This window comes from Hyperolius riggenbachi, chromosome 9, assembly GCF_040937935.1.
Source record: "Hyperolius riggenbachi isolate aHypRig1 chromosome 9, aHypRig1.pri, whole genome shotgun sequence".
Classification (NCBI taxonomy): Eukaryota; Metazoa; Chordata; class Amphibia; order Anura; family Hyperoliidae; genus Hyperolius; species Hyperolius riggenbachi.
In genome coordinates this window covers 245,278,323-245,301,844 of record NC_090654.1, presented here as the reverse complement: position 1 = coordinate 245,301,844, position 23,522 = coordinate 245,278,323, and the positions used below count along the sequence as shown (strand labels likewise).

Genomic DNA, 23,522 nt, shown 5'->3' with positions numbered 1-23,522 from the left:
TGGGATTTGAACCTAGGACTCAGCACTACAAGGCGAAATCGCTAACCACTACACCACCGTGCTGCCCAGATGACAAAAGAAAATACTGTATGATGACCTAGAGACCACCTCTCCTCACGGTTTGACAAGTGTAGCTGGTGGCAATAAAAAAAGGTTAGGAATAGAAAATCTTGACCAATTGCCATGTACCCTGATGAGATAGTGATGGTATCTACAGTACATGTAACACTCTCCAGTGCTGCTTGCAGGGCTGCTGGTAGACTAAATACTCTAAGGCTGGTTTCACAGTGGGACGTTACAGGCGCACGTTAGAGCAGCCTGTAACGCAGCCCACCGCACAGTAATGAAAAATCAATGGGGCTGTTCACAGTGCGGACGTTGCGTTACATTGTAACGCTGCGTCACAAGACAACGTACTGCATGCAGTACTTTGGACGCGGCTGAGCCGCGTTAGACTGCTTGCACATGCTCAGAAATGTTGGGGAGGAGCGGAGAGCGGCCAGGCACATGGCTAATTAATATGCACTGCACGTTATGACGTGCAGTGTTTACTTCCTGGAGCAGCCGCTCTGTGCGGCGATTGGCCGGCGGGACCACGTGATGCCGCATGCGCACAAGAGTGCGCATCACGGCATCACTGACGCCAGAGTGAGCTGCACAACGCGGCTCACTCTGACGTCCAGATCTAGCACCACCAGGCGTTCCGTTAGGGGGACGTTATGCGACCTTAACGCCCCCTCTAACGCAACGTCCTGGTGTGAAATTAGCCTAAAAGTAGTAGGATAGTACTGTCAGAGCGTCCTTGTGTGTTTGTGGGAAGCCTAAACTACCACTCTTTCTATCGGGTTGTATTGCTCCCAAAATGTCCCTCTTTTGAAAGTAAAGTCCCTCTTTGGGACCCCAGTCCCTCGGTCTTCCCCCATTTGACCTGCTTTCAAAACAGATGTATAGATCTATGAAAATATATTTGTTTTTTTCTACTTAAAAATGTGTTTAATTCCCATCCATTAAATATATTTCTTATTTTCAAATGTTAATATGAAGGAAAATGAACCAGGATAGAAATGACCAGAGTGGTTTAAATTATAAAACAACATTTTTCGTATGAAATCTTTATAGTATGTGTGATAAGGGGTGTGTCAGAGGCATGGTCAGAGGTGTGTGTTAAGGGGTGTGTCATGGGGTGTGGCTTTCTGATCTCAAAAAGTTGGGAGGGTAGTCAAACTAATAAGTCAATCCTAAAGCAAAGTACACATAATTAACTTCCTGTCACCTGAAATGATTGTTTGTGATTGTTTCAGGTAGCTAGCATATGTACAGTATCACAGTCTGCCCTGTTCTCTCAGCAATCTGCTAAACTAAATAACAGTTGGTGGGACACTGCTGTAGCTGCTGGTGCCTCCGGCCTTTCCTCCACCTTCCTTTCTCCACATTGCAGAAAGTGGCATGCTGCAAAGAGTTCAGCAAAATATTTGTACACTGATCATTGACTCATTGTTCCCAGAGACAACCACAAAAGGTTTGTCCTTACTTAGCACAGAGCTCATTTACGGTGAAAAACTAAAATCCTCCAACAGTATCTCGTATATAATGTAAACAATAGATGTGCTGGACTTTGTTATCCAGCAGAGAAGTAGTTACAGTTCTGTATTTTTTGCTTTTCCAATTTGCAAGTATTTCAAGAGCTCAGCTGTTGAGGGGGGAGGAGGAGCAGCAGCAATGCACAAGTGAGAGAGAAGACGCATTTGAATGAGCTGCAAGAAAGCACAGAAGCCCACCTTCCAGGTAGAGATAAGCTGCTTTGTCTATATGCACTTTATTGGCTTTATATGCCATTCAAAAAGCTGTGAGACTAATGGTCCATACACTAGACCTGAAAGAAAAATCAAATTTAAACCGAAATCGCGATCACCAAGATCACAATTTCGGATCGTAAAAGCTGCAATTATCGCAAATCACATCATTCCCACATGGGAGAAGTTTGAAGAATGGGCTTCAAACTTCACCAATGTCCAGGCGCGTGCGGCCAGCAGCATTGGACATACCTTCCGAGTCGAAACTCTGTCCGTCCTCTATCACCGTCTGCCGGCTCTTGTGCTTGGCAAAACTAAAGGGTTCCTGTATGTCACATGACATACAGGAATTATTCCGTGCATTAGAGCCTGCAGGAGGCGAAGTGGATAGATTGGCGTCGCTGGACTCATGCTTGAAGCTATGTCCAGAACTGATGCAGCTTGGGGGGACAGAGGAGGCACAGAGAGGGCACAGAGACAGAGCGGGCACAGAGAGAGACATAGAGAAACAGAGCAGGCACAGAGACACAAAGGGGGCAAGAGGAAGACCCAGAGGTGGCATAAAGAGGCAAATGGGGCACAAAGAGAGACAGGGGGACAGAGAGGGAACAAACAGGCAAAGAGGGGGAACAAAGCTTGATTTGAAGGAAATCGTGAATCGAAATTTCAGACAGAAATCGCTCAAATCAATTTTTTCCTTAAATTGTTCAGGCCTACCATACACACTTGTAAATTCAGTCACCTAAAACAATTGAGTAACTTTTCCCAATTTGTTCAGGTGAACCCCAATGTCAACTGACAGCTTGTTAGTCTGATGGAAAGTTTGCAGCGTGTTACCGCATGGACTATGCAAGTCAATAGGCACCACAGGCGCGGACCAACGGGGATCCCAGTGACGTACTTCCTGCCCAGCAGGAAGTACGTCACTAGTCGGAAGGTGGGCCTATGCATATTACCCTGATGTCGCACCATGGCGTAGGGTCATATGAAGCCTCATATCTGCAGTGCAAGCACATCACACAAATCCAGTGTAAAACGAGCCTGAGTCTCATTGGTATACATCTACAAAAGGTACCATGGTAACTCGGGTCATGGTAACTCGGGTGCTGGGGAAAGCCGCTATTGAGAAATGGGTAATACAATAGTAGAATTTGGGTCATTTTTACCAGTGTTTTACCATTGCAAAACTATCTCACACTAACCCTCACCAACCGCCTAGATCTGTGCCACCTAATTCCGATATATAACAGGTACCACTGGAAACCAAATTACCCACTTGACACCGCAACAGCCGCAATGAATACTATTCAGTGCCCCTTTTACTGACATGTCGCCGGCGCCCATATTAGTAGCTCCATTTATTGAGGTTATCAGTCTCATAAAATCATCACTTACCAAATCCTTTGATGTCAGCCTTTCATGGAATCTATACACTCGTCCAAACACCTCCTGACAGTATCTGTGGATCTCTTCCAGCTCGTCCTCGATGACCACGGCATCCATCGCCTCACTCTTCTGGATCAGCTGCTCCCCAAACACTATCAGCTGGTCGATCTTGTTTGTGTGTAATGTGATTTCTTGCTTGAATTCCTTCAAGACATATACAAGAGTTGTGTTAGCGCAAAACAGAAATTTGCCTTCTTAAATAAGATGGCATTTGCGACTATTCAGGTTGGAGAGAGCATATGATATCTCCCACAATGCATCACTGCGGAATATGCAAATAATCCCTTAGTTGTTAAGAAGGCAAACTTCTACTTTGCATAGTATTTTAGTAAGAGGGCTTTTTGGTCCATTGTAGCCCCTTACACACTCCAATGAGTTCTGGTTCACCATGAGCTTGCTGGGCAATCTGTTATTCTGGGTGTTCGTACAAGAGAGTGACACTAAACTAAACCATACTGTATCTGTGCTAACCACATCAATTTAAAAATGGTACAATGGGCAGCAATAGGACTAATATTCATGGCAAAAAGAAATGTTTAGCATTTGTTGTTAGGGGTGGAGGTAGAGTAGGTGTAGGATAAGTTGTACAGCTTAATGTTAAAAGGGACTCAGACTCGGATTACATTAAACTTTTTATACATACCTGGGGCTTCCTCCAGCCCCATGCCCTCCGATCGCTCCCACTCTGCCGTCCTTCAGTCTTCTGCAGCACCAGTGTCGGGGCCCCGCACTTCCGTCAATTGGTGCCAGTCTGATGTAAGAGAAGTGCGCTCTTTGCGTGTTTTTCCAGCAGACGCTGGAAAGATACGTAGAGGGCGCACTTCTCCTGCGTAGACTGGTTCAGACTGACGGAAGTGCGGGGACCCGATACTGGTGCTGCAGAAGACGGAGGATGGCGGCGTGCAAGCAATCGGACGTATGGGGCTGGAGGAAGCCCCAGGTATGTATAAAACGTTTAATGTAATCCAGCTCTGGTACACTTTAAGCATTGGGGAAAGATTAGGGTTCGAAACTAAAAGGGGGCGGGGTGCTGATAGGCATATATGGGTTTCTAGAAATCTTTGGGGAGCAGTTAGTAACTTATACTAACATTACTAATCTAGCGATAATTTAGTACACTTAGAAGAACACCTATCCTATGACCACAAATGACAGCCGGACATGATAACATGAGAATGTATGAGACAGATACATACTTTCAGCTGCTTCATCTTGTCTTCAATGTCACTCTCTGAGAAATGCTCCACATTGGTGAGCTGCAGGTCCATCTCCGTCAGCCACACCAGGATACTGTCTCTGCTTGCCTCAAAGTCTTCTCTTTGGCTAGTAAAGTGCTGGACAAAGCAAAGAAGAAATGGAGAAAATTAACACAAATTGTATTAAGTGCCAAAAAGGTTAGCTACTACCTAGGTAGAGGGAAGGCTATGGACAGTCCAGAGGCTTTGCATGTCCTCCGCAACCCCACCGCTGCTGCACACGGAATCCTGGAACATATCCGATAGAGCTTGTCTGATATGTTCCCAGGGCCATGCTCCCCGCCGTGTATGAGCTTACTGTACCTGCAAGCCGAAGATGCTCACCTGCGAGCGGCTCCATGCTATTGTGCAGGCACCGCCGTACTCACGCAGGTGCACAGTACGACCGGGCTCGAGTATAAAGAGGAGCACAGCGGCAAACTGCCGGAGAGTCCGGGGCAGCAACGGTGGACTCAAAGAGGTCGTCTGAAGCCTCTAGAAGATCCAGAGGCCCTCCTCTTCTTCAGTGTGTACAAAGCCTCTGGTTTTCTTTAAACAACAAGTGACACTCATGTTAACCTAGAAATAAAAACACCTATACAAGTATATAAATACTAGTTCTACTTACATAACAGATGTATTGCACTGTCCACATTGATTCCTGTGAATTTTATAAAGGAAAAACAGAGAATCCTATTCTAGACCGTTTCCATCTTGGTTACCTCCTGACATAATTTTCTCCATCACTCTTTTTTCTCCTCTTGCTAATTGTGTATTTATTACCCACCCTCCTTTCAGAGTCTTCAGACACTCCCACTGTGGTCTATACTAGGAAGTACATGGTCTTATTCCATTAGAGGGAGGGGGAAATAAAGGGAAGATGAGGAATATATTATAGATAAAAAGACCCCCAGCATGCAACAGTTTTGCCAGCCAATGGCAATTAAAGGGCCAGTGCTCCTAAGGTATGTGAGAACTCCAAACAATAACAGCAGAAAAAGTTTTGAAAGTTTTGAATGCAGGATTAGCATCTTTATTACACTCAGAGCAGTTGCTGTTGAAATTTGATTTTCATGGTGGCAATCCCGCTTTAACCACCTTGGCAGTAATGACGAGCTCAGTTCGTCCATTACCGCCGCGGCGGATTGCTTAGCCCCTGGAGGGTCTTTCTGCACCAAATTTATGAATGGTGTGTAGCTAGCACCTGGCTACCTACATCAGCCCTCCGATCACCGTCGGCCCACTCTGATCCCCCTGATCGCCGCTGTTTTTGCTTACCCCCCCCACCTGGAGCCTGCGCCGGCGCAGCCTCTCCATAGCCTCCAGGGGTCGCTATGGCGGCGATCGGAACTGCACATGATGTCAGGACGTCGATGACATCAGACGTCATGTCTGATCATTGCCATAGCAATGCCTGAAGCTATGGCGGAAGTCTCGGCCATCGCGGGATCTCGGCCAGGTAAATATCTCCGGTGGCGAGCGGAGGGGGGACACAGTGCCAGGGGACTTGGGGGGAGAGTGTAGCTAGCCTAGTGCTAGCTACAATAAAAAATAACCTTTTTTTAAAAAAAAGCCACCCACGGCCGCAATAATTGTAATGCCAGGGTGCTTAAAGGACCGCTACTGCGAAAAATTAAAAAAAAATGTAAAATACACATAAACACATACAAATAAGTGGTGTGTTTCTTCCAGAGTGAGGATGAGAGATGTTACTTTTCTCCTATGTTGCTGTCACTTACAGTAGTTAAGAGAAATCTGAGGGATCTCACAGGTTTTTGTCTCATCCATCTCTTCATGGGGCATGATCAGTATTTAATTTACTCTTTACAAAAGCACTCCCTAGAAAGGATCTAAACAAAGATGAAGGCCACCCCTCCTAACTGTTTGCACACTATTCTGGCAGTTGGACTGTGCAACTGCCAATCCCTAAGATCCATTTGAAAATAAAGAAAACCCCTAGAATCCCCATGAGGACTAGTCCAAAATCTGGACTCAGTTCTATCAGATTTCTACTACCTACTGTAAGAGACAGCAACATAGGAGAAAAGTATTGTATATGACATTTTACTCTGGGAGAAATGTACTTTTTCTTTTTTTTCTTTTTTTTACAATTTTTCACGATCGTGGTCCTTCAAGTTAACAAACTGTCAATCATATCAAAGTTAATTTCCAGCAATTTGACTGGGAAAAAAATGATGTTTATGGACAGCATTAGAGTACTGAAGTATGAACACTGGAGTTAAAAAAGTTTAATATTTGAAATAAAACTGCAAAGTTTTCTGAAGCAGGTGCCGTAGTGACATAGTAACCTAAATTCCATAACAACCCCCCCACCCCCACCCCCACCCCCACCACCCTCAGCTTCAAAAAAAAAAAAAAAATTGGTGTTGTAGAAAAATTCCTAATAAAGCTGTGGTTTTCATAACACAGCCTCAAGTAAACGGTATTGACACTATTAATTTGCTCCAGTTTGGGTCACTTGGACATCACATCTCTGTCTCACCTTCAACCTCCTGAGGATGGCGGCCACTCTTCTCTGGAGCTGGTCCCACCTCTGGTTTCCCTCATGGACCATCTGCTTCAACCGGCTGGCAGCATCCGTGCGGTTCTCCCGGGCCAGCCTCCGATACTGCTTGTTTATCAGCTCCAGATGGGTGAGACGCTCGTGGATCTGCCTTTGGAAAGCCTGGAACAACATTTGAGATCTGGTTCATGTAAAGTTCTACAAGCATCAGCTAAACCAGAAGATGGATAAGCTGGGATGCTGGACTCACACTGGCCTTTATAAACAGCATTTGACACTAACCTCAAACTTCTTTTGTTCTTCTTTGGCTCTTGTGTACAACACATCTGAGGAGTCTGGGGAAGCTGCCATTGCTTCAGCTTCTTTAAGCCAATCATCAAACTTGGAGTAATCCTCCAGGAACTTCTGCCACAATCGCCAGGTCTCCTCAATCCTGCGGAGAGAAAACAAAATCTGAATTTATGTAGTGAACCTACTGAATCTTTCTAAGAAACCTTAATAAGAAACTTACTGATGAATAGTGCAAATATGTCAAATATTATATCACAAAACAATCAAAATCGGTATGCAAACATGAGAAATAGGTCTCGTTTCTCACCACAACTACAAAATGGTTTGTGTACCCCACTGCCCTGTTAACACAGTCAAACTAAAGGAAACCAGAGATCAAAAAGTACACAGAACCAATACTTACCTTACCTAGGGCTTCCTTCAGCCCCAAAAACATGTGCAAGTCCCTCGCTGTCCTCCCTCGGTCTGCCGTTCAGCTGCGATCAGCCCCGGTAATTGCTTCAGTCATGTCAGTCTGTGTCTTCTGCGCATGCACAGGAGGACCGCGCATGCACAGAAGACCCAGACTGGAGCCAACTGAAGCAATTACCGGGGCTGATTGTAGCTGAACGGCTGACCTCTGGAGGACGGCGAGGAACTCACACGTGTTTATGGGGCTGGAGGAAGCCCCGGCTAAGTATCGGTTCTGTGTACCTTCTGACCTCTGGTTCACTTAACCCTACATTAACGATAGTACACCAACAATAGTGTATACTGACAAAACAAGACAAGAAGCTCATATACCAACTCCAACTCTCCTGAGAAGAAGGAACTCTGTACAGACTGCTGTGCTGCTGTGGAAAGAATATGGGGAGAGCTCTGGTCAGTAAATAAGCTAATCTACTAGTGTACTGCTGTAGTAAGAGCAGTGTAATGTCAGTGCTAGGAAAACAAGGAGATAGGGGTGCACACAAAGCTTTTTGTAGTGGCGCAATGTAAAATTCCAAAAGCTAATATGGTACAGGTAGTCCCCGGTTAACGAACGAGATAAGGACTGTAGGTTTGTTCTTAACTTGAATCTGTTCTTAAGTCGGAACATTGTGCCATCTCTGTCCCCTGTCCCTCCTCTGTGTCTCCAGTGTCCCCCTCTGTGTCAGCTCTGCCCTCTGCACCTGCTTATGGGAGAAAAGCACTTTACAAATGTTATTGTATTATTGTATTGTATTTTACAAGTTTAAAAGCCATATTTTCTCTTCATTTTTAAAAAATCGATTCTCAAAAACTACAAGTCTAATTTGAAAAAAACAGTTTTTGACTTGTTCCCATGGAAACACAGAATCCATGCCGTTCGTATTGGTGGGTCGTTCGGAAGTCGGGGACTACCTGTACGTGCATATTATTCCATAGACCACGTTTGCCAGCCTCCTGATAAAATTCTGTTTAGTCCCCTTGCAAGATCCAATTTTTTTTTTAAAAAATGGAGTCCTGGCTTTCTGTTGCAATAGGGCCCCGAGTCGGTGTGATGCCCGTGCCTAAAGCAAGGAGGTTTTAAAGGAAGGGTGTCCCCTGCACTTGGCTGCAGAGAACACATTTAGTGGAATGGAGTCTTCAGTCCCGGCCAGTAAAACACAATTAGTACATAGTGGGCCTGCTCCTTCGCTGTAATGAGCGATGCCGGGCACTCAAGACTCATGAAGACATCAGGCACTCAAGACTCCTGAAGATACAGATTCATGCAGGGGCGTAACTAGAAATCACTGGGCCCCCCTGCGAATATTTGGATGGGGCCCCCCCATAGGTGCCAAATAATCGTAATGGGGCAGCGTTTCACTGTAAATTAACTGTAAAGTGGGCAGCATTTTACCAGACAATCGTAATGTGGGCCAGAAAATCGTAATGTGGGCCAGAAAATCATAATGTGGGCAGAGTTCACCAGAAAATCGTAATGTGGGCAGCAGTTACCAGAAAATTGTAACGTGGGCACCAGTCACCAGAAAATTGTAACGTGGACAGCATTCCCCAGACAATCGTAATGTGGGCACTGCGTTCACCAGAATATCGTAATGTGGGCCAGAAAATCGTAATGTGGACAGAGTTCACCAGAAAATCGTAACGTGGACAACATTCACCAGACAATCGTAACGTGGGCAGTGTTCACCAGAAAATCGTAATGTGGGCCAGAAAATCGTAATGTGGGCAGAGTTCACCAGAAAATCGTAATGTGGGCACCAGTCACCAGAAAATCGTAACGTGATCAGCAGTCACCAGAAAATTGTAACATGGACAGCATTCACCAGACAATCGTAACGTGGGCAGAGTTCACCAGAAAATCGTAATGTGGGCAGCAGACACCAGAAAATCCTAATGTGGGCAACAGACACCAGAAAATCGTAATGTGGGAAGCAGTCACCAGAAAATCCTAATGTGGGCAGCAGACACCAGAAAATCCTAATGTGGGCAGCAGTCAGTCACCAGAAAATCGTAATGTGGGAAGCAGTCACCAGAATATCGTAATGTGGGCAGCAGACACCAGAAAAAAAATGCCCCTGTAAAAAAACAATTCACTTACCTGTCAGGAGTCTGTCCTGGCCTCTGGTGCGCAGCTCCTCCAGCGATGATCCTCCTGTGCACTGCAGCACATCTCCCGCGCTGACAGGCACTGTGCAGGGCTACGGCAAGATGGCTGCCGAAGCCCTGTACTGGAGACACAAATAGTCTCCAGTGCAGGGCTTCTTCGGCAGCCATTTTGCCGTAGCCCTGCTCTGCCTGCCGGAGACTATGCAGGCTGCTGGAGCGGGGCTGCAGGGAATGAACTGGCGCAGCATCTATCAGACGCTGCGGCCAGTTGAGCACCTTGCTGGGGGGTCCAGAGCAGCGCTCTCCCCGCGCACAGTGAGCGGGCCCCAGAGTAGCCCTGGGCCCCCCTGCGGCTGAGGGGGTCGCATCCCCGGTAGGTACGCCGGTGGATTCATGCTGAGGAGAAAGACTTCCTTTCAGGTGCACTGCTGATCATCATGTAGGCTTTCTCTGGTATAATCATGTCGGGTTTGTCTAGTACTCCTCTACACTCGTCAGCCAGGTCCCGGGGACTCCTCTCCTTCAACACTCCCTAACTCAGGAACAGTGCATAACACATTCCAGGAGGGTAAAATAGAATTTCAACAGTAGGCTGCCAAACTGTCGATGGGCCAATACGTTAGTACCCCTAATATTTTCCCTTGAAAAGAGCAACGTGCTCTTCCCAAACTCATGCACTTCTTCGGTCAATGTCCATCTATAAGTAGTATCAAGCTGTCAATTCTTTCCGTGACAGAATGGGCAGTCCAGTAGCATTAGATCATAGGTCATATTTGGTGGACGATTTTTCAGCCTACTGCTGTATAAAGTTACTGGTCAAAAAAACATTTATACAATAAATGGCTTTCCCCATCAAACTAAACTAATTCAGTAGATTAAATACATTATCCTTTTTTTATATAAGAGAGAGAAATATAATAAAATCTGGGATGCCAAGAGAAATAATGATGTTACAGTCATTGTCAATAAGGCTGGGTTCACACATATAAGGTGTCCAGTTCCAATCCCATCACGCTTGGTTCCCATTGGGCCGGACCACGTGTGGCCAGCGGGAGTGGCCAGTGTAGTGTCCGCTGTGGTTCGGCTGTAGTAGTGTTACCTCCATAGGCTACATGGAGAGCGCATCTGCCTGCCTGGGATTATCGCAATATGCACAGAAGTGCGGCCTGCTTCAGGTAAAAGATACCGGCCTTACAGCCGTTTCACGGCAACTGTTGCTTCCTCAGGTGGGATACCTTTGTTGGTCTCTGAGGAAGCAGCAGTTGCCGTGAAATGGCTATAAGGCCGGTATGTTTATCCTATACCTTGCTTGTTGCCTGTGTAACTACGAATAAACCCTATGAGCAGAGTTGGTGCTCCCTCTTCCATGATACGAGTATGAGTTACTTTGGAGACTGGTCACCACAGGGACCACAAACTGAGATGAGAAGATCATTTGTGTACATACTGTGACCTTTTTTAATTTATTTATTTTTATTTAACCACTTTAGACCAAACTATGGACCAGAGCGGTCTGTGCTTTTTAAGATATGTGATTGGTTCACAGCAATCACAGGTTCAGGGAAGCTCTGCTGTCAGCATGACAGCAGAGCGAGGGGGTTCAGCGGCGCGGATAGCGTTGGGAATGGCGAGCGGGCGGCGCTGATTGAAATCTATGCCCAGGCAGGAATAAGCGGCCACAAACCGGGAGAAGATTTAAATTGCCGCCGTCCGGAAGTGCTTAACAAAAGGTGACATTTCTCTTTTATCATCAAAACTAAGTTACCTGATGGCTTGATGCACCAAATAGTAGTAATATTGCAGGCAGTGTTACCGTTAATACAAGGTTAATCCATTAGTGCCACCCATGTTACCGGGTTAACGCACATGTTGCTACGATAATGCATTACCATAGCAACATGTGCGTTACCAGTTAAAGTGCAACTGTAGGGCTAACCAGGCAATCCAAAACTAAAAATCACAATTACTTTTCTTGTTGATAAATGATCATTCCCCAGGTTACCCAACTTATTTGGTACACACAAAGGAAGTTGCAGGGCATGCTGGGTCATCCTTTTTTTCTTCTCTACTTTCCCCTTAGACTTAACTAATGCAGCCTGATTGGCTGAAGCCTCTTTCCCTTCTGTTTTCCCCTCCCACACCTCTGTTCCTCTCTGATTGGCCAATATTTCTCATGCTGAGACAATGCACTTTCTATAGCGAAGGGCGGGCAATGCATACACAATCAGGCAGAGGATAGTAAGGGAGGAAATGACATCAGGATTGGCTTCAAAATAGCCACAGTTAAAATAGGAAATGCTAAGAAGGTTTCTCTTTTTTTTTTTTACTGTAGAAAAATCACTATGTAAGTAGAGCAAGTATTTATCTACGTCGTTTATAGGTGTGTTTTTTTTTCTGAGATAGTATGGCTGCTAGCTCCTCTTTAACAAGCATTGCTTCCCCGGCATTAGTAACTGTAAAATTTCTGTGCGCTGCTTGCACTAGTTGGTGTATCTGGCATAAATGTCTTATGCTGGGAATACACGGTGCGTTTCCGCGGCTCGATTATGCCGCCCTATCGCTTGACCACGCAGGCGATTCTCTTAACTTCCGCTTGTTTTCCTTATCTTTTTCCATTGTCCCCATGCGGTATCGAGCGCGGAATCGATCGGGCGGGTGATCGGTCATGTTGGAAATTATCAATCGAGCCATCTAAATGGCTCAATCGAGCGGTACATCGACCGTGTATTCCCAGCATTATATCAGAGAAGGAATCCAACTATTCTGATTTACACAATCTGAAAATTAATACAGAGACTAGCTGAAAACTTTTGACCTTGAAAGAGTTTTTGAACTAGCTTCAGCCAGTAATATGACTGAACAAGCAGCGGGCCTCCTGTGTAACCTATAATGGCAGAAGACATGAAAGAGGCAGATCTAAGGGGGCCTCTGCTCTTACCGGAGGCGTCTCTCCATGGACATGGAGCAGATATTCTGCCATCGTTTATCCAGGCTCCTGGTGGTCTGCTGGATGGAGTCACACTCTGTTTCACTGGCGCAGGCATCTGTGTCATGCAGCAGGCGCTCACAGATACTCAACACGGACGCCACCCCGGCTCTGTGGAGCTCAATGTCCTTCTGCAGGTCCTGAAAGAATCAATATAAACATCACAGATGTGGATTTCAGCATAAATAGAAGGGTAGGGGGTGCCACAAACCATACTAGTTAAAATATACATGGCTCCCATCCATTTTTATATAGGGAATATAGTACACACACACACACACACACACACACACACATATATATATACATATACATACATACACACATATATATCTCGTGCGCAAACACACAGGGGTTCCCTAAGGAAAACAGGTTGTGAATGGCTGCTCTCTTGAGACAAAGCAGTAATGTACAATGGAAAAGCAAGATGTCAGGTAACCTTAAAAAAACACAGACAACAGGAGCCCAAATGATGTAGATTAGAAAAAAAAAGTGAAAAAAGGAGAAGTAAGTGTACTCTCAAAATAAGGTTGCCGAGGGAGCAACCAACCAATAGCGCCAGTGGAGATCTTATAGCTGTAGGGTTTATGGCTATAAAGCTGGTTGTTTTACTAAATTATGCATCTGGTCCGTTGAGCGGATAAGTCCCATAGTCTCTGTGGTGGCACCAAAAAGTCATGCACAGGATTGACCCGATATAGTCTCTGCCAGAAAGTGCATGGCACTGTGGTAGTATCAGTGTATCCTCACCTCTGTGCCCAAGGTGGGCTTAAAGTGGGTTGTAACATTCAAAAAAAAAAAGCCAATAAATAGTGTCCCACAAATATATGCAACCCTTATGTTCTTTACTAACTGATTAGCCTTTGGCTTTGCCTAGCTGCAGTGACCATGCAGTGCCATTGGCATTGTGGGAAGTTTTTTTTTTTTTTACAGTAACAAGTTCATCTCAGCATGCACATAACAGAAAGCTTCCCATTTCAGATAAGAGAAGAACACTATAGCCAGAAGTAAAATTTTGGCATCACAGAGAAACAGTAAAGATGGAAACCAGCAAAAATACTTTCTTCATATTAGATTTCTCCTACATCTGACAGTGATGACTAAAACAGGCTAGGTAAGTAAAGAAGCGATGCGTTTTGGATAATTGTTTTTTTTTTCGGGGGGGGGGGGGGGGTGGAGTTTCATCCCACTTTAAAACCCTCTGACCCTTGTTCACATCATAAATCGCAATCGTTGTTGCCAGCGTTTTGCGATTTTGTGCACAATTGTTTTTAGCGCTTACATGCGCGTCAGGGTTTGTTTTTTTTGTACAGCGCTTTTTGAAGCGCTTTTGCAGAGCGATTTTATTTTTCACTTCCAAGTGAGCTCTTTGACCCGGAAAAGAGTAAATATAATGTATTTATTCTTAAATACACTCAGGAAATCGCTATACAAAGCACTTTTTCAAGCGCTTTGTGATTTCCCTATACTTTCCATTACAGGCAAATCGCCCTAAAAATGGTACAGACAGCGCTTTGGCGAGCGGATTGGAATAGAACCGCTCAGATGTAAACACTCTCATAGGGAATGATTACACAAGTGCTTTTAGGGCGATTTCTGAAATCGCTTGTGCTCAAAAAACACCTGCAAACGCCCTTCGTGTGAAGAAGCCCTGACAGAGGTGAACGCTTACCTTTTGTTCCTCCAGCTTCCTGTTTATCTCTTGGTCATCACAGATGCTGTAGATTACAGGTTTAGACAATTCAGATTCAATGCGAGCCAGCCAAGTGCGCAGGTTGCTCATATTCTTATCCAGTTGCTGGATGACTACGAGGGTCTCCTTCAGTCTCTTCACACTACACAGACAAGAGCATTAGAGATTTATCTGTATTTCACAACAATGCAGGACATGCTGCTACTAAAAGACTACGCATGTAAACAATGATTTACAAAGACCCACAAAGAAAACTGGAGCAAAGCGAAGCAGCTGTCAGACCAGCCAATCAGAATCCTGGTTTCCATTGTCTGACTGGTTGCTCAGAGTGAGATTTATAGGCACTTGCTGGTTGCTGATTGTATTGGAGTATTCCCCATTACTCTCTGGGTAAAGTTGACTATTAATGTGGGCGGGCTCTGGAATTGTACTGAATGGTTATTGAGATATAATCGTCCATTTTATGCCGGATTGGTATGGGGTTTCATTTATTTAATTATTGAGTGCAGTATAAATGCTACTTTCAGTAGCTTACCTGTATTTCCATACTACCCCACTTCTTGGTTTTGAAGTGCCTGGAACCATTGGCCCATATGCAATTAACTTTTTTTTTCTCCTGAGTTTTCTCGTAGGCGATATTTTGATACCTTATTAATAAAATGCCTTAGCAAGCAAGAAAATACTCCAGAATAATTTTGACAGTACCTTTTCACCAACTTTTAAAGTGGATCCGAGATAAACTTTTACTCATTGCATAATGGTGTTCCTTTCATATAGTTTATAGGGCATTCCTCAAGCCAAATACTTTTTTTGTTTTTTGTTTTAATACTCAAATTCCCTATAAACTAAACAAGCCTTGCCCACAGCTCCTTTTGTGCCTTGGCACTGTAGCAAGGGCTTATGGGAGCTCAGTCTGGGCAGGAGGAGGTTACTAGCCATTGATTTCAGAGGCAGAGGGGAGGAGGAGGAGAGGGGGACTGAATTTACACACAGGCAAGCTGATAGCATCTCCAGCCCTCAGCCTGTGACAAACAGAACATGGCTGCCCTCATTGTATCACAGGAATAAATCATAAACTTTTGAAGCCGTTTGCAGCTAGATATGCTGTGTAAACTATCTAAAAACTTTAGATAAGATATATAGACAAGTTACTTGTTAGTTTTTCATCTCGCATCCGCTTTAACATAACTTTTCAGAACATTGCAATTGAAAAAAAATACCAAAACAGAAAATGAAAAATTGTCTCCTAGGGGAAAAAGTGAATGGCATATGGCCTATAAAGTCTATTCTGCAATTTAAAAAATTCATCAACAGGTGATTTAAAACGCTGCATGTGACTGATTTCTCTAATTCTCCTCAATTAAAGGAAACAGAAAACTGACTAAATTAGGTAGTAAAAGAAAAACAAACAATCAAAAAGACTGTTCAAAGGAAACTCTTCCTCAGACAGGACATCATAATTGGTGACAAGAACCAAGTTTTTTCAAAAATATGTGATCAAAAGTAAAGGTACTGGCTAAGTTTCTGTTCTCATCCTGTTGAATATGGTTTAGACCAGGCATGGGTAAACTTGGCCCTCCAGCTGTTAAGGCACTACAAGTCCCACAATGCATTTGCCTTTATGAGTCATGACTGTGGCTTTTAGACTCCTGCAATGCATTGTGGGACTTGTCGTTTCTTAACAGCTGGAGGGCGAGTTTGCCTATGCCTGGTGTAGACCCTGTCACTTTTCTTTGGTGATGGAAAGCAGAGTCTCCCCCTCTAGCACATGGTTTAGTCCCTGTCACTTAACTGTGGTGATGGAAAGCAGAGTCTCCCTGTAGCATGCAGTTTCGTCCCTGTCCCTTTTCTGTGGTGGTGGAAAGCAGAGTTTCCTACGGTTGCATATGGTTTAAAAAGTGGCAGGGACTAAACCATATGCAATGGGGGAGAACCTCATCTCAGGAGAGACTGAACATAAAATCAGCCTGCTGGGGGTGATATAGTTCCCGGCTAGTCACTGCCACAGAAAAGTGACTGGATTGGGAATACAGAATAATGAAGCCCTTTGGTGAGAAGTGCTAATGACCCTTCCTTGAAAGTGAATTTTAGGATCACTGACCCCTCTCCATTACAGTTATACATTAGCCAGGCAAAAGTTGTTCACTCAGTATACAATAACTTGGATGTTACATATTAACTTTTGCCTTAGTTATGACTGAGAGACAAAGCTCATAAGCAGTGTATTACTTTACAATTATATTGCCAACAGTCGTTATCAGCAGTCCACACCTCACCAGCACTTTGTGCACTGTGGACGTGTGTAACGTGCATTCACATGAGGCATAAACTGTAACAGCCAATGTCAGAGTCACACTTTTACTCTAACGTTGCAGAAGGTGGTTGCTAATGGTAACAAGAACATGTTTCCTTCATACAGTTTAGGTCTAATTTGTATGAAACCTCATAATAGTTGCTATATCAACCAATTTTGCTCCCATTCATTCCTCTAAAACCGCAGTTAAAGAAAAAGAAACTCATATCAGCAGATCATGATGAAAAATCTTGTTCCATTCATCAACCGAACTGTCTGGTTGCTATGGGCAACTGTTTCACTTTTGCACCAGTCATGCTAAATCAAGAGTTTATCAGTGGTTCCTGTGGGCAACAAGCACGTCTCTAAAGGTGGCCATAAAACATACAATTTTTTTCCACAATCGATTTTTCATTTCGATAGTTTTCGACCTGATCGAACTGGATAGCAGTTTACTTTTGTTAGTGGGCCCAAGCGATCGAGTTTCCGATCAAAACAGAGAATTGATCATACGAAGAATTGTATCTTGGCCACCTTAAAGCGGTATTGTCACCATAAAAATCAAATTTCAACAGCAACTGGTCTGAGTGTATTTAGTAAAAAAAGATGCTAATCCTGCATTCAAAACTTTTTCTGCTGTTATGGTTTGGAGTTATCACATACTTTAGGAGCACTGGCCCTTGTGCCAAACCGTGCCAAAAAGTTGAATGCTGGGAGTTCTTTTTATCTATAATATATTCCTCCTCTTTCATTTATTTCCCTGCCTAGCTGATCACTTGTGTTTACAAGCAAGGCTGAGGTGACTCAGTGATTGGATGTGCAAATAAAAAAAGACTCTGGGAGGAGGGCAGCTAATGAATACACAATGAGCAGGAGAAGGGAGGGGGGGGGGGGGGGGGGACAAGAGTCAGGGAGGATATGATGTCAGCATTAAGCTTGGCAAGATGGCCACAGCCTAGAGTAGGATTCTCTGCTTTTCCTTTATAAAATTCACAGGAATCGTTAAGTGGATAGCACAATACATCTGTTATGTAAGTAGAAGTAGTATTTATCTACTTATATATGTGTTTTTTATCTCTAGGTTAGCATGGGTGTCGCTTGTTCATTAAGGCCTCTTGCACACTGCAAATCGCCAATCCGATTTCAGATTCGCAATTCCGATTTTCCCTGGATGCCATCAACACAAGAAGTAAAACGCCCAAAAAAAATGCAGTATGAAGTAACAATTTAAAAATCGCAAATTGTAATCGCATGCAGTGTGCAAGAGGCCTTAAAGGACCTCTGCCGCAAAAATCTTAAAATGTAAAATACAGGTTAACACATACATTAACAAGTATGTTCCTTCCAGAGTAAAATGAGTCATAAATTACTTTTCTCCTATGCTGCTGTCACATACAGTAAGAAGTAGAAATCGGACATTATTGACAGATTTTGGACTAGCCCAACTTCTCATGGGGGGTTCTCAGGGTTTTCTTTATTTTTAAACGCACTTAGTGAATGGCAGTTGCTCCGTCCAGCATCTTTGTGAAAATCTTTTTCTGGGTTTTGTATTTATAAAGAATAAAGGCCGGGCTAAGAATCCTCTATGGAGAAATGGACTAGCCCAAAACCTGTCGGTAATGTCAGATTTCTTCTACCTACTGTAAGTTACAGCAACATAGGAGAAAAGTAATGTATGGCTCATTTTACTCTGGAAGAAATGTACTTCTTATTTGTATGTGTTTTAAATTTTAAGATTTCCGCGACAGTTCCTCTTTAAGCTGTTTTGTTTGTGGTTTTTTTTTCAGTAACCACAGTGAATAAAAATGACTAGTGTTGCCAATAGCAACCACAATCACCTGTTTTGCTTTTTTGGAAGTATGAAAACATGACTATTTCAAGAATAAAATCAGCTAACTCCTCCAGACTGACTAATAAAAGCCTTGGGAAAGGTTGTGAGAAGGGGTCTGCAAGGTGGGCAACAGGCCCCCTGACAGCATGAACAACATTAGGCCGCCAAGCACATTGGCTCATTAATATGTTAAATTATGTTGCAAGCAAAAAACCAAGAATAAATGACCGCGCTGTACAGCGCTCTAGAGACAGAAAGGAATGGAAAAAAAATGATATTTAGAACAAAAGGCAGTGTCTGGCTGCGGCGCTGAGAAGAGCTGCAGACAACAGCAATGATAAACATATAGGGATGCCTTACCATAAAAGCAGAAGGGAATAATGTCCTTAGATTACAGTGCAGTGCGCGGGATCCTGCCTGCTCCATCGCCTCTGCTTCCCCAGGTATAATTACATCTCCCCAGATCATTCATAGCCATGAGTGGCAGATGAATCACAGGCCTCATAACCTGCCAGCCATTCATTCATTCGCAGGTCTGCATACAGCACATACAAGCATTGCCGTGCTCCCATCCCCCTACAGCAGAGCTGATTGCAGTATACGTGAGGAGGACAGGGGAGGGCACTCTACGAGAAGACATAACATTACGATCAGAATTCCTCACTGTGGATCCTGGCAGAACGGCAACACAGGCACAACATCTTCAGGAGGAAGATCTCCCCTCCCCATGCAATGGCCTACTTATTCACTGCTCTGTATGGAATCAGAAGGAAAGGAAGACAGGCTTTGTGTACGGTGTAAGCTACGTGTACAACTTCCTCCCAATCTCCACCACCGATTCATACATATACGGATATATACACCTGAATATCGTGTGTGCCTGTCTGACGGATACCAGTCTGACGGATACACCCTCTGGAGTGTTGTGTGTGACACAGCCCTGAGCTCTAAAGCTTGGGGTGACCCATGCTTCACTCCTTACTCATGTGGTGCCCCCCAAGTTAATGCGCATGTAGCAGAACGCAATGGACGTTAAGATAAGTGCCTGTTTTTAATATTGGGAGGTTGGAGCGGACGGCTCCCCCCAGCGCTGGCCACGCTTGGGGGGGGTCGCCTGCGCCACCCAGCCTCCCCCTCCGGGGTGCTGCTGTGGTTCCCAGGCGGTGAGAGTTCCTGGGACCCCGCGGTCCCCCGGTTGTATGGGGGCATTGGGAAGCCTCCCTGTGGCGCTCCTGGATAGTGCTTATGTGGCATGAACTAATTCCCGCAGGGCGACCGCTTTGCGGTATTCGTTTTTTGACCCTGCATAGTTTGGCGTGTGAAAGCAAATGCATATTTGCATGAGAATTGACTCATGAATAGCCAATTGAGCCAGATTTGCAGAGCCAGACTTGCTAGGGTTAAAATTTGGTGTTAGAGCACGCATACATTTTCCTCAGGTAAGCACACTTAATATTAGTATGTATTTTGGATGTGCTTCACCCCTCCTCTGGAATGCCCTTCCACAACACATCTGGCACTCTCCAATCTTTGTTATCTTAAAAAACGCTCTTTCAAAACTCACTTTTTTCGAGAAGCATACGCTCTACCTTCGGCCACTTCCTCTCTGTCCTAAGGCCAAGTTGCACTTCTGCTACCATGGTTCCCCGAAATTAAGACACTGTCTTATATTAATTTTTGCTCCAAAAGATGTGCTAGGGCTTATTTTCGGAGGAGGTCTTATTTTTTTGGGGGAAAAAAACTGGTTGTTTTCCTATACAAAATGTATATACTGCATGCCCTGCTGAAACACAAGCAGCAGGCACAGAGCTTGTGGTTTGTAGATATTGGCTCTCACTTAGAAGAAATTGATTCTGCTGATCATGTGGGTAAGAGTATTTCTTGCAGGCAGAGAACTCTGTCAGGCTCCCCAGAGCTGTGATAGGATAAGCTGTGTGTCCTGAGAAAAGGTGAAGAGGTGAAGTGCTGCTGATGCTTATCAGGACAGATCAGGAGGCGTACATTTGAATACGGCGCTGGTAGACTTGGGCGCAGGATCCAGCTGTTAAATGGCTGGTCCTGCTTCTGCACAAGTCCGGGGCGTTTTAATTACTATTCCCCCTCCAGGCCGACATGGATAGTGGGGGAATGAAATAATTCGGCTTCCAGCGATTGCTGGAGGCCGAATTATTGTGTTTTTTAAGCAACTTCGGCTCCGTCTTCTGACGGAGCCGACCTTCCTCACTGAGCGCCGCTATAGACTGATTCCCATTACAGTCTATGGCGGCGCTGGCTGCGCCCAAATCTAGCAGCGCTGAAAAGCACTGCTCCGATCAGGAGGGATGGCTCCAACAAAGAACACAAATTGCCTGACACATATACAGGACTGTATAACTCACATTATACTGCTGCTCTCCTGTATCCAGGCTTTGTATTGAATATGACTTGCTGGTGTCATGTGGGCTGCTGCCAGGGCTTACATTCAGGGGATGTCTTATATTTCAAGCATGCTAGGAACTCCTGCTAGGGCTTATTTTCAGGGGATGTCTTACTTTAGGTGAAACATGGTAGATATCCTAAAAAAACACACTGCCTCCAGGTGTGTTTATTTTATACTACCCAGACCTCTCCCGCCCTCCCCCCCATTCCTGTAGATTGCAAGTTTGGAAAAGCAGGGCTCTCTCACCTTTTTGTGTCTTGGAATTCATTATACATTTTATTTATCATGTTACTTTTATCATTGTCATTACCAATGCTTTATTTTGTATTGATTCTGTATCTTGTATATTGGTGTATACCATTTCTCTGTATTATTATGTACCCCATGTTTGTTTCTTACTTTTGTACAGTGTCACAGAATATGTTGGTGCTTTATAAATCAATAATAATAATAATAATAAATATTAGCCCCAGTGTGGGGTTTCGGATAAGTGATGCTGTTTTGGGCTGCAGTTTAGTGGCATTCCTTCAGCTGTTTGGTCATCAAGAAAACCCCCCTTTCCAACATCTAACCGTAACTTTTCCCAACGTAACCCCTCTCTGACACCTACCTTTAACTTCTTTATTTAACCACTTGCCGACCGCCCACAGCCCATGGGCGGCGGCAAAGTGGACGCCTAAAGGACCGCAATACGCCTTCAGGCGGCGCGTCCTTTAGGCATGCCGGGGGAGCGATCGCGTCATTGATGACGCGCGCTTCCCCCGGCAACTGGCTCCGCCCACCCGCCGTAACATCCCACCGGCCATACGGAAGCGCCGGCGGGATGTTAACCCCGCGATCGCCGCTACAAAGTGTATAATACACTTTGTAATGTATACAAAGTGTATTATACAGGCTGCCTCCTGCCCTGGTGGTCCCAGTGTCGGAGGGACCACCAGGGCAGGCTGCAGCTACCCTAGTCTGCACCCAAACACACTGATCTGCCCCCCCCGCCCACTGATCGCCCACAGCACCCCTCAGACCCCCCCCTGCCCACCCCCCAGACCCCTGTTTGCACCCAATCACCCCCCTAATAACCCATCAATCACTCCCTGTCTCTATCTGTCAACGCTATTTTTTTTTTTATCCCCCCCCTGCCCCCTGCCCCCTCCTGATCACCCCCCCACCCCTCAGATTCTCCCCAGACCCCCCCCCCAGACTCCCCCCCCCCCTGTGTACTGTATGCATCTATCTTCCCTGATAACCTGTCAATCACCCGTCAATCACCCATCAATCACCCCCTGTCACTGCCACCCAACAATCAGCCCCTAACCTGCCCCTTGCGGGCAATCTGATCACCCACCCACACCAATAGATCGCCCGCAGATCCGACATCAGATCACCTCCCAAATCCATTGTTTACATCTATTCTCTCCTCTAAACACCCACTAATTACCCATCAATCACCCATCAATCACCCCCTATCACCACCTGTCACTTTTACCTATCAGATCAGACCCTAATCTGCCCCTTGCGGGCACCCAATCACCCGCCAACACGCTCAGATTGCCCTCTGACCCCCCCTTATCAATTCGCCAGTGCATTAATTACATCTGTTCTTCCCTGTAATAACCCACTGATCACCTGTCAATCACCTGCCAATCACCTATCACCCATCAATCACCCCCTGTCACCCCCTGTCACTGCCACCCATCAATCAGCCCCTAACCTGCCCCTTGCGGGCAATCTGATCACCCACCCACACCATTAGATCGCCCGCAAACCCGCCGTCAGATTACCTCCCAAATGTATTGTTTACATCTGTTATCTTCTCTAAACACCCACTAATTACCCATCAATCACCCATCAATCACCCCCTATCACCACCTGTCACTGTTACCTATCAGATCAGACCCTAAGCTGCCCCTTGCGGGCACCCAATCACCCGCTCACACGCTCAGATTGCCCTCAGACCCCCCCCTTATCAATTCACCAGTGCATTAATTACATCTGTCCTTCCCTGTAATAACCCACTGATCACCTGTCAATCACCTGCCAATCACCTATCACCCATCAATCACCCCCTGTCACTGCCACCCAACAATCAGCCCCTAACCTGCCCCTTGCGGGCAAACTGATCACCCACCCACACCAATAGATCGCCCGCAGATCCGACATCAGATCACCACCCAAGCGCAGTGTTTCCATCTATTCTCTCCTCTAAACACTCACTAATTACCCATCAATCACCCATCAATCACCCCCTATCACCACCTGTCACTGTTACCCATCAGATCAGACCCTAATCTGCCCCTTGCGGGCACCCAATCACCCGCCTACACGCTCAGATTGCCCTCAGACCCCCCCTTATCAATTCGCCAGGGCATTATTTACATCTGTCCTTCCCTGTAATAACCCACTGATCACCTGTCACTCACCCATCAATCACCCCCTGTCACTGCCACCCATCAATCAC

General features: G+C 45.2%; 1 protein-coding gene across 7 annotated transcripts in view; it reads right to left on the bottom strand.

Annotated features, from left to right (window-relative positions):
* SYNE2 (spectrin repeat containing nuclear envelope protein 2) overlaps nt 1-23,522 on the bottom strand; it is a 573,116-nt gene that overhangs the window by 49,162 nt on the left and 500,432 nt on the right. For all 7 annotated transcript variants that reach the window (XM_068254236.1, XM_068254237.1, XM_068254238.1 and 4 more), the window contains 6 exons: nt 14,504-14,666; nt 12,784-12,971; nt 7,281-7,431; nt 6,978-7,160; nt 4,436-4,573; nt 3,189-3,383 (listed from right to left, as the gene is read on the bottom strand). In XM_068254236.1, the coding sequence (XP_068110337.1) occupies nt 3,189-3,383; nt 4,436-4,573; nt 6,978-7,160; nt 7,281-7,431; nt 12,784-12,971; nt 14,504-14,666 (1,018 nt within the window). The remainder of the gene's footprint in view (nt 1-3,188; nt 3,384-4,435; nt 4,574-6,977; nt 7,161-7,280; nt 7,432-12,783; nt 12,972-14,503; nt 14,667-23,522) is intronic.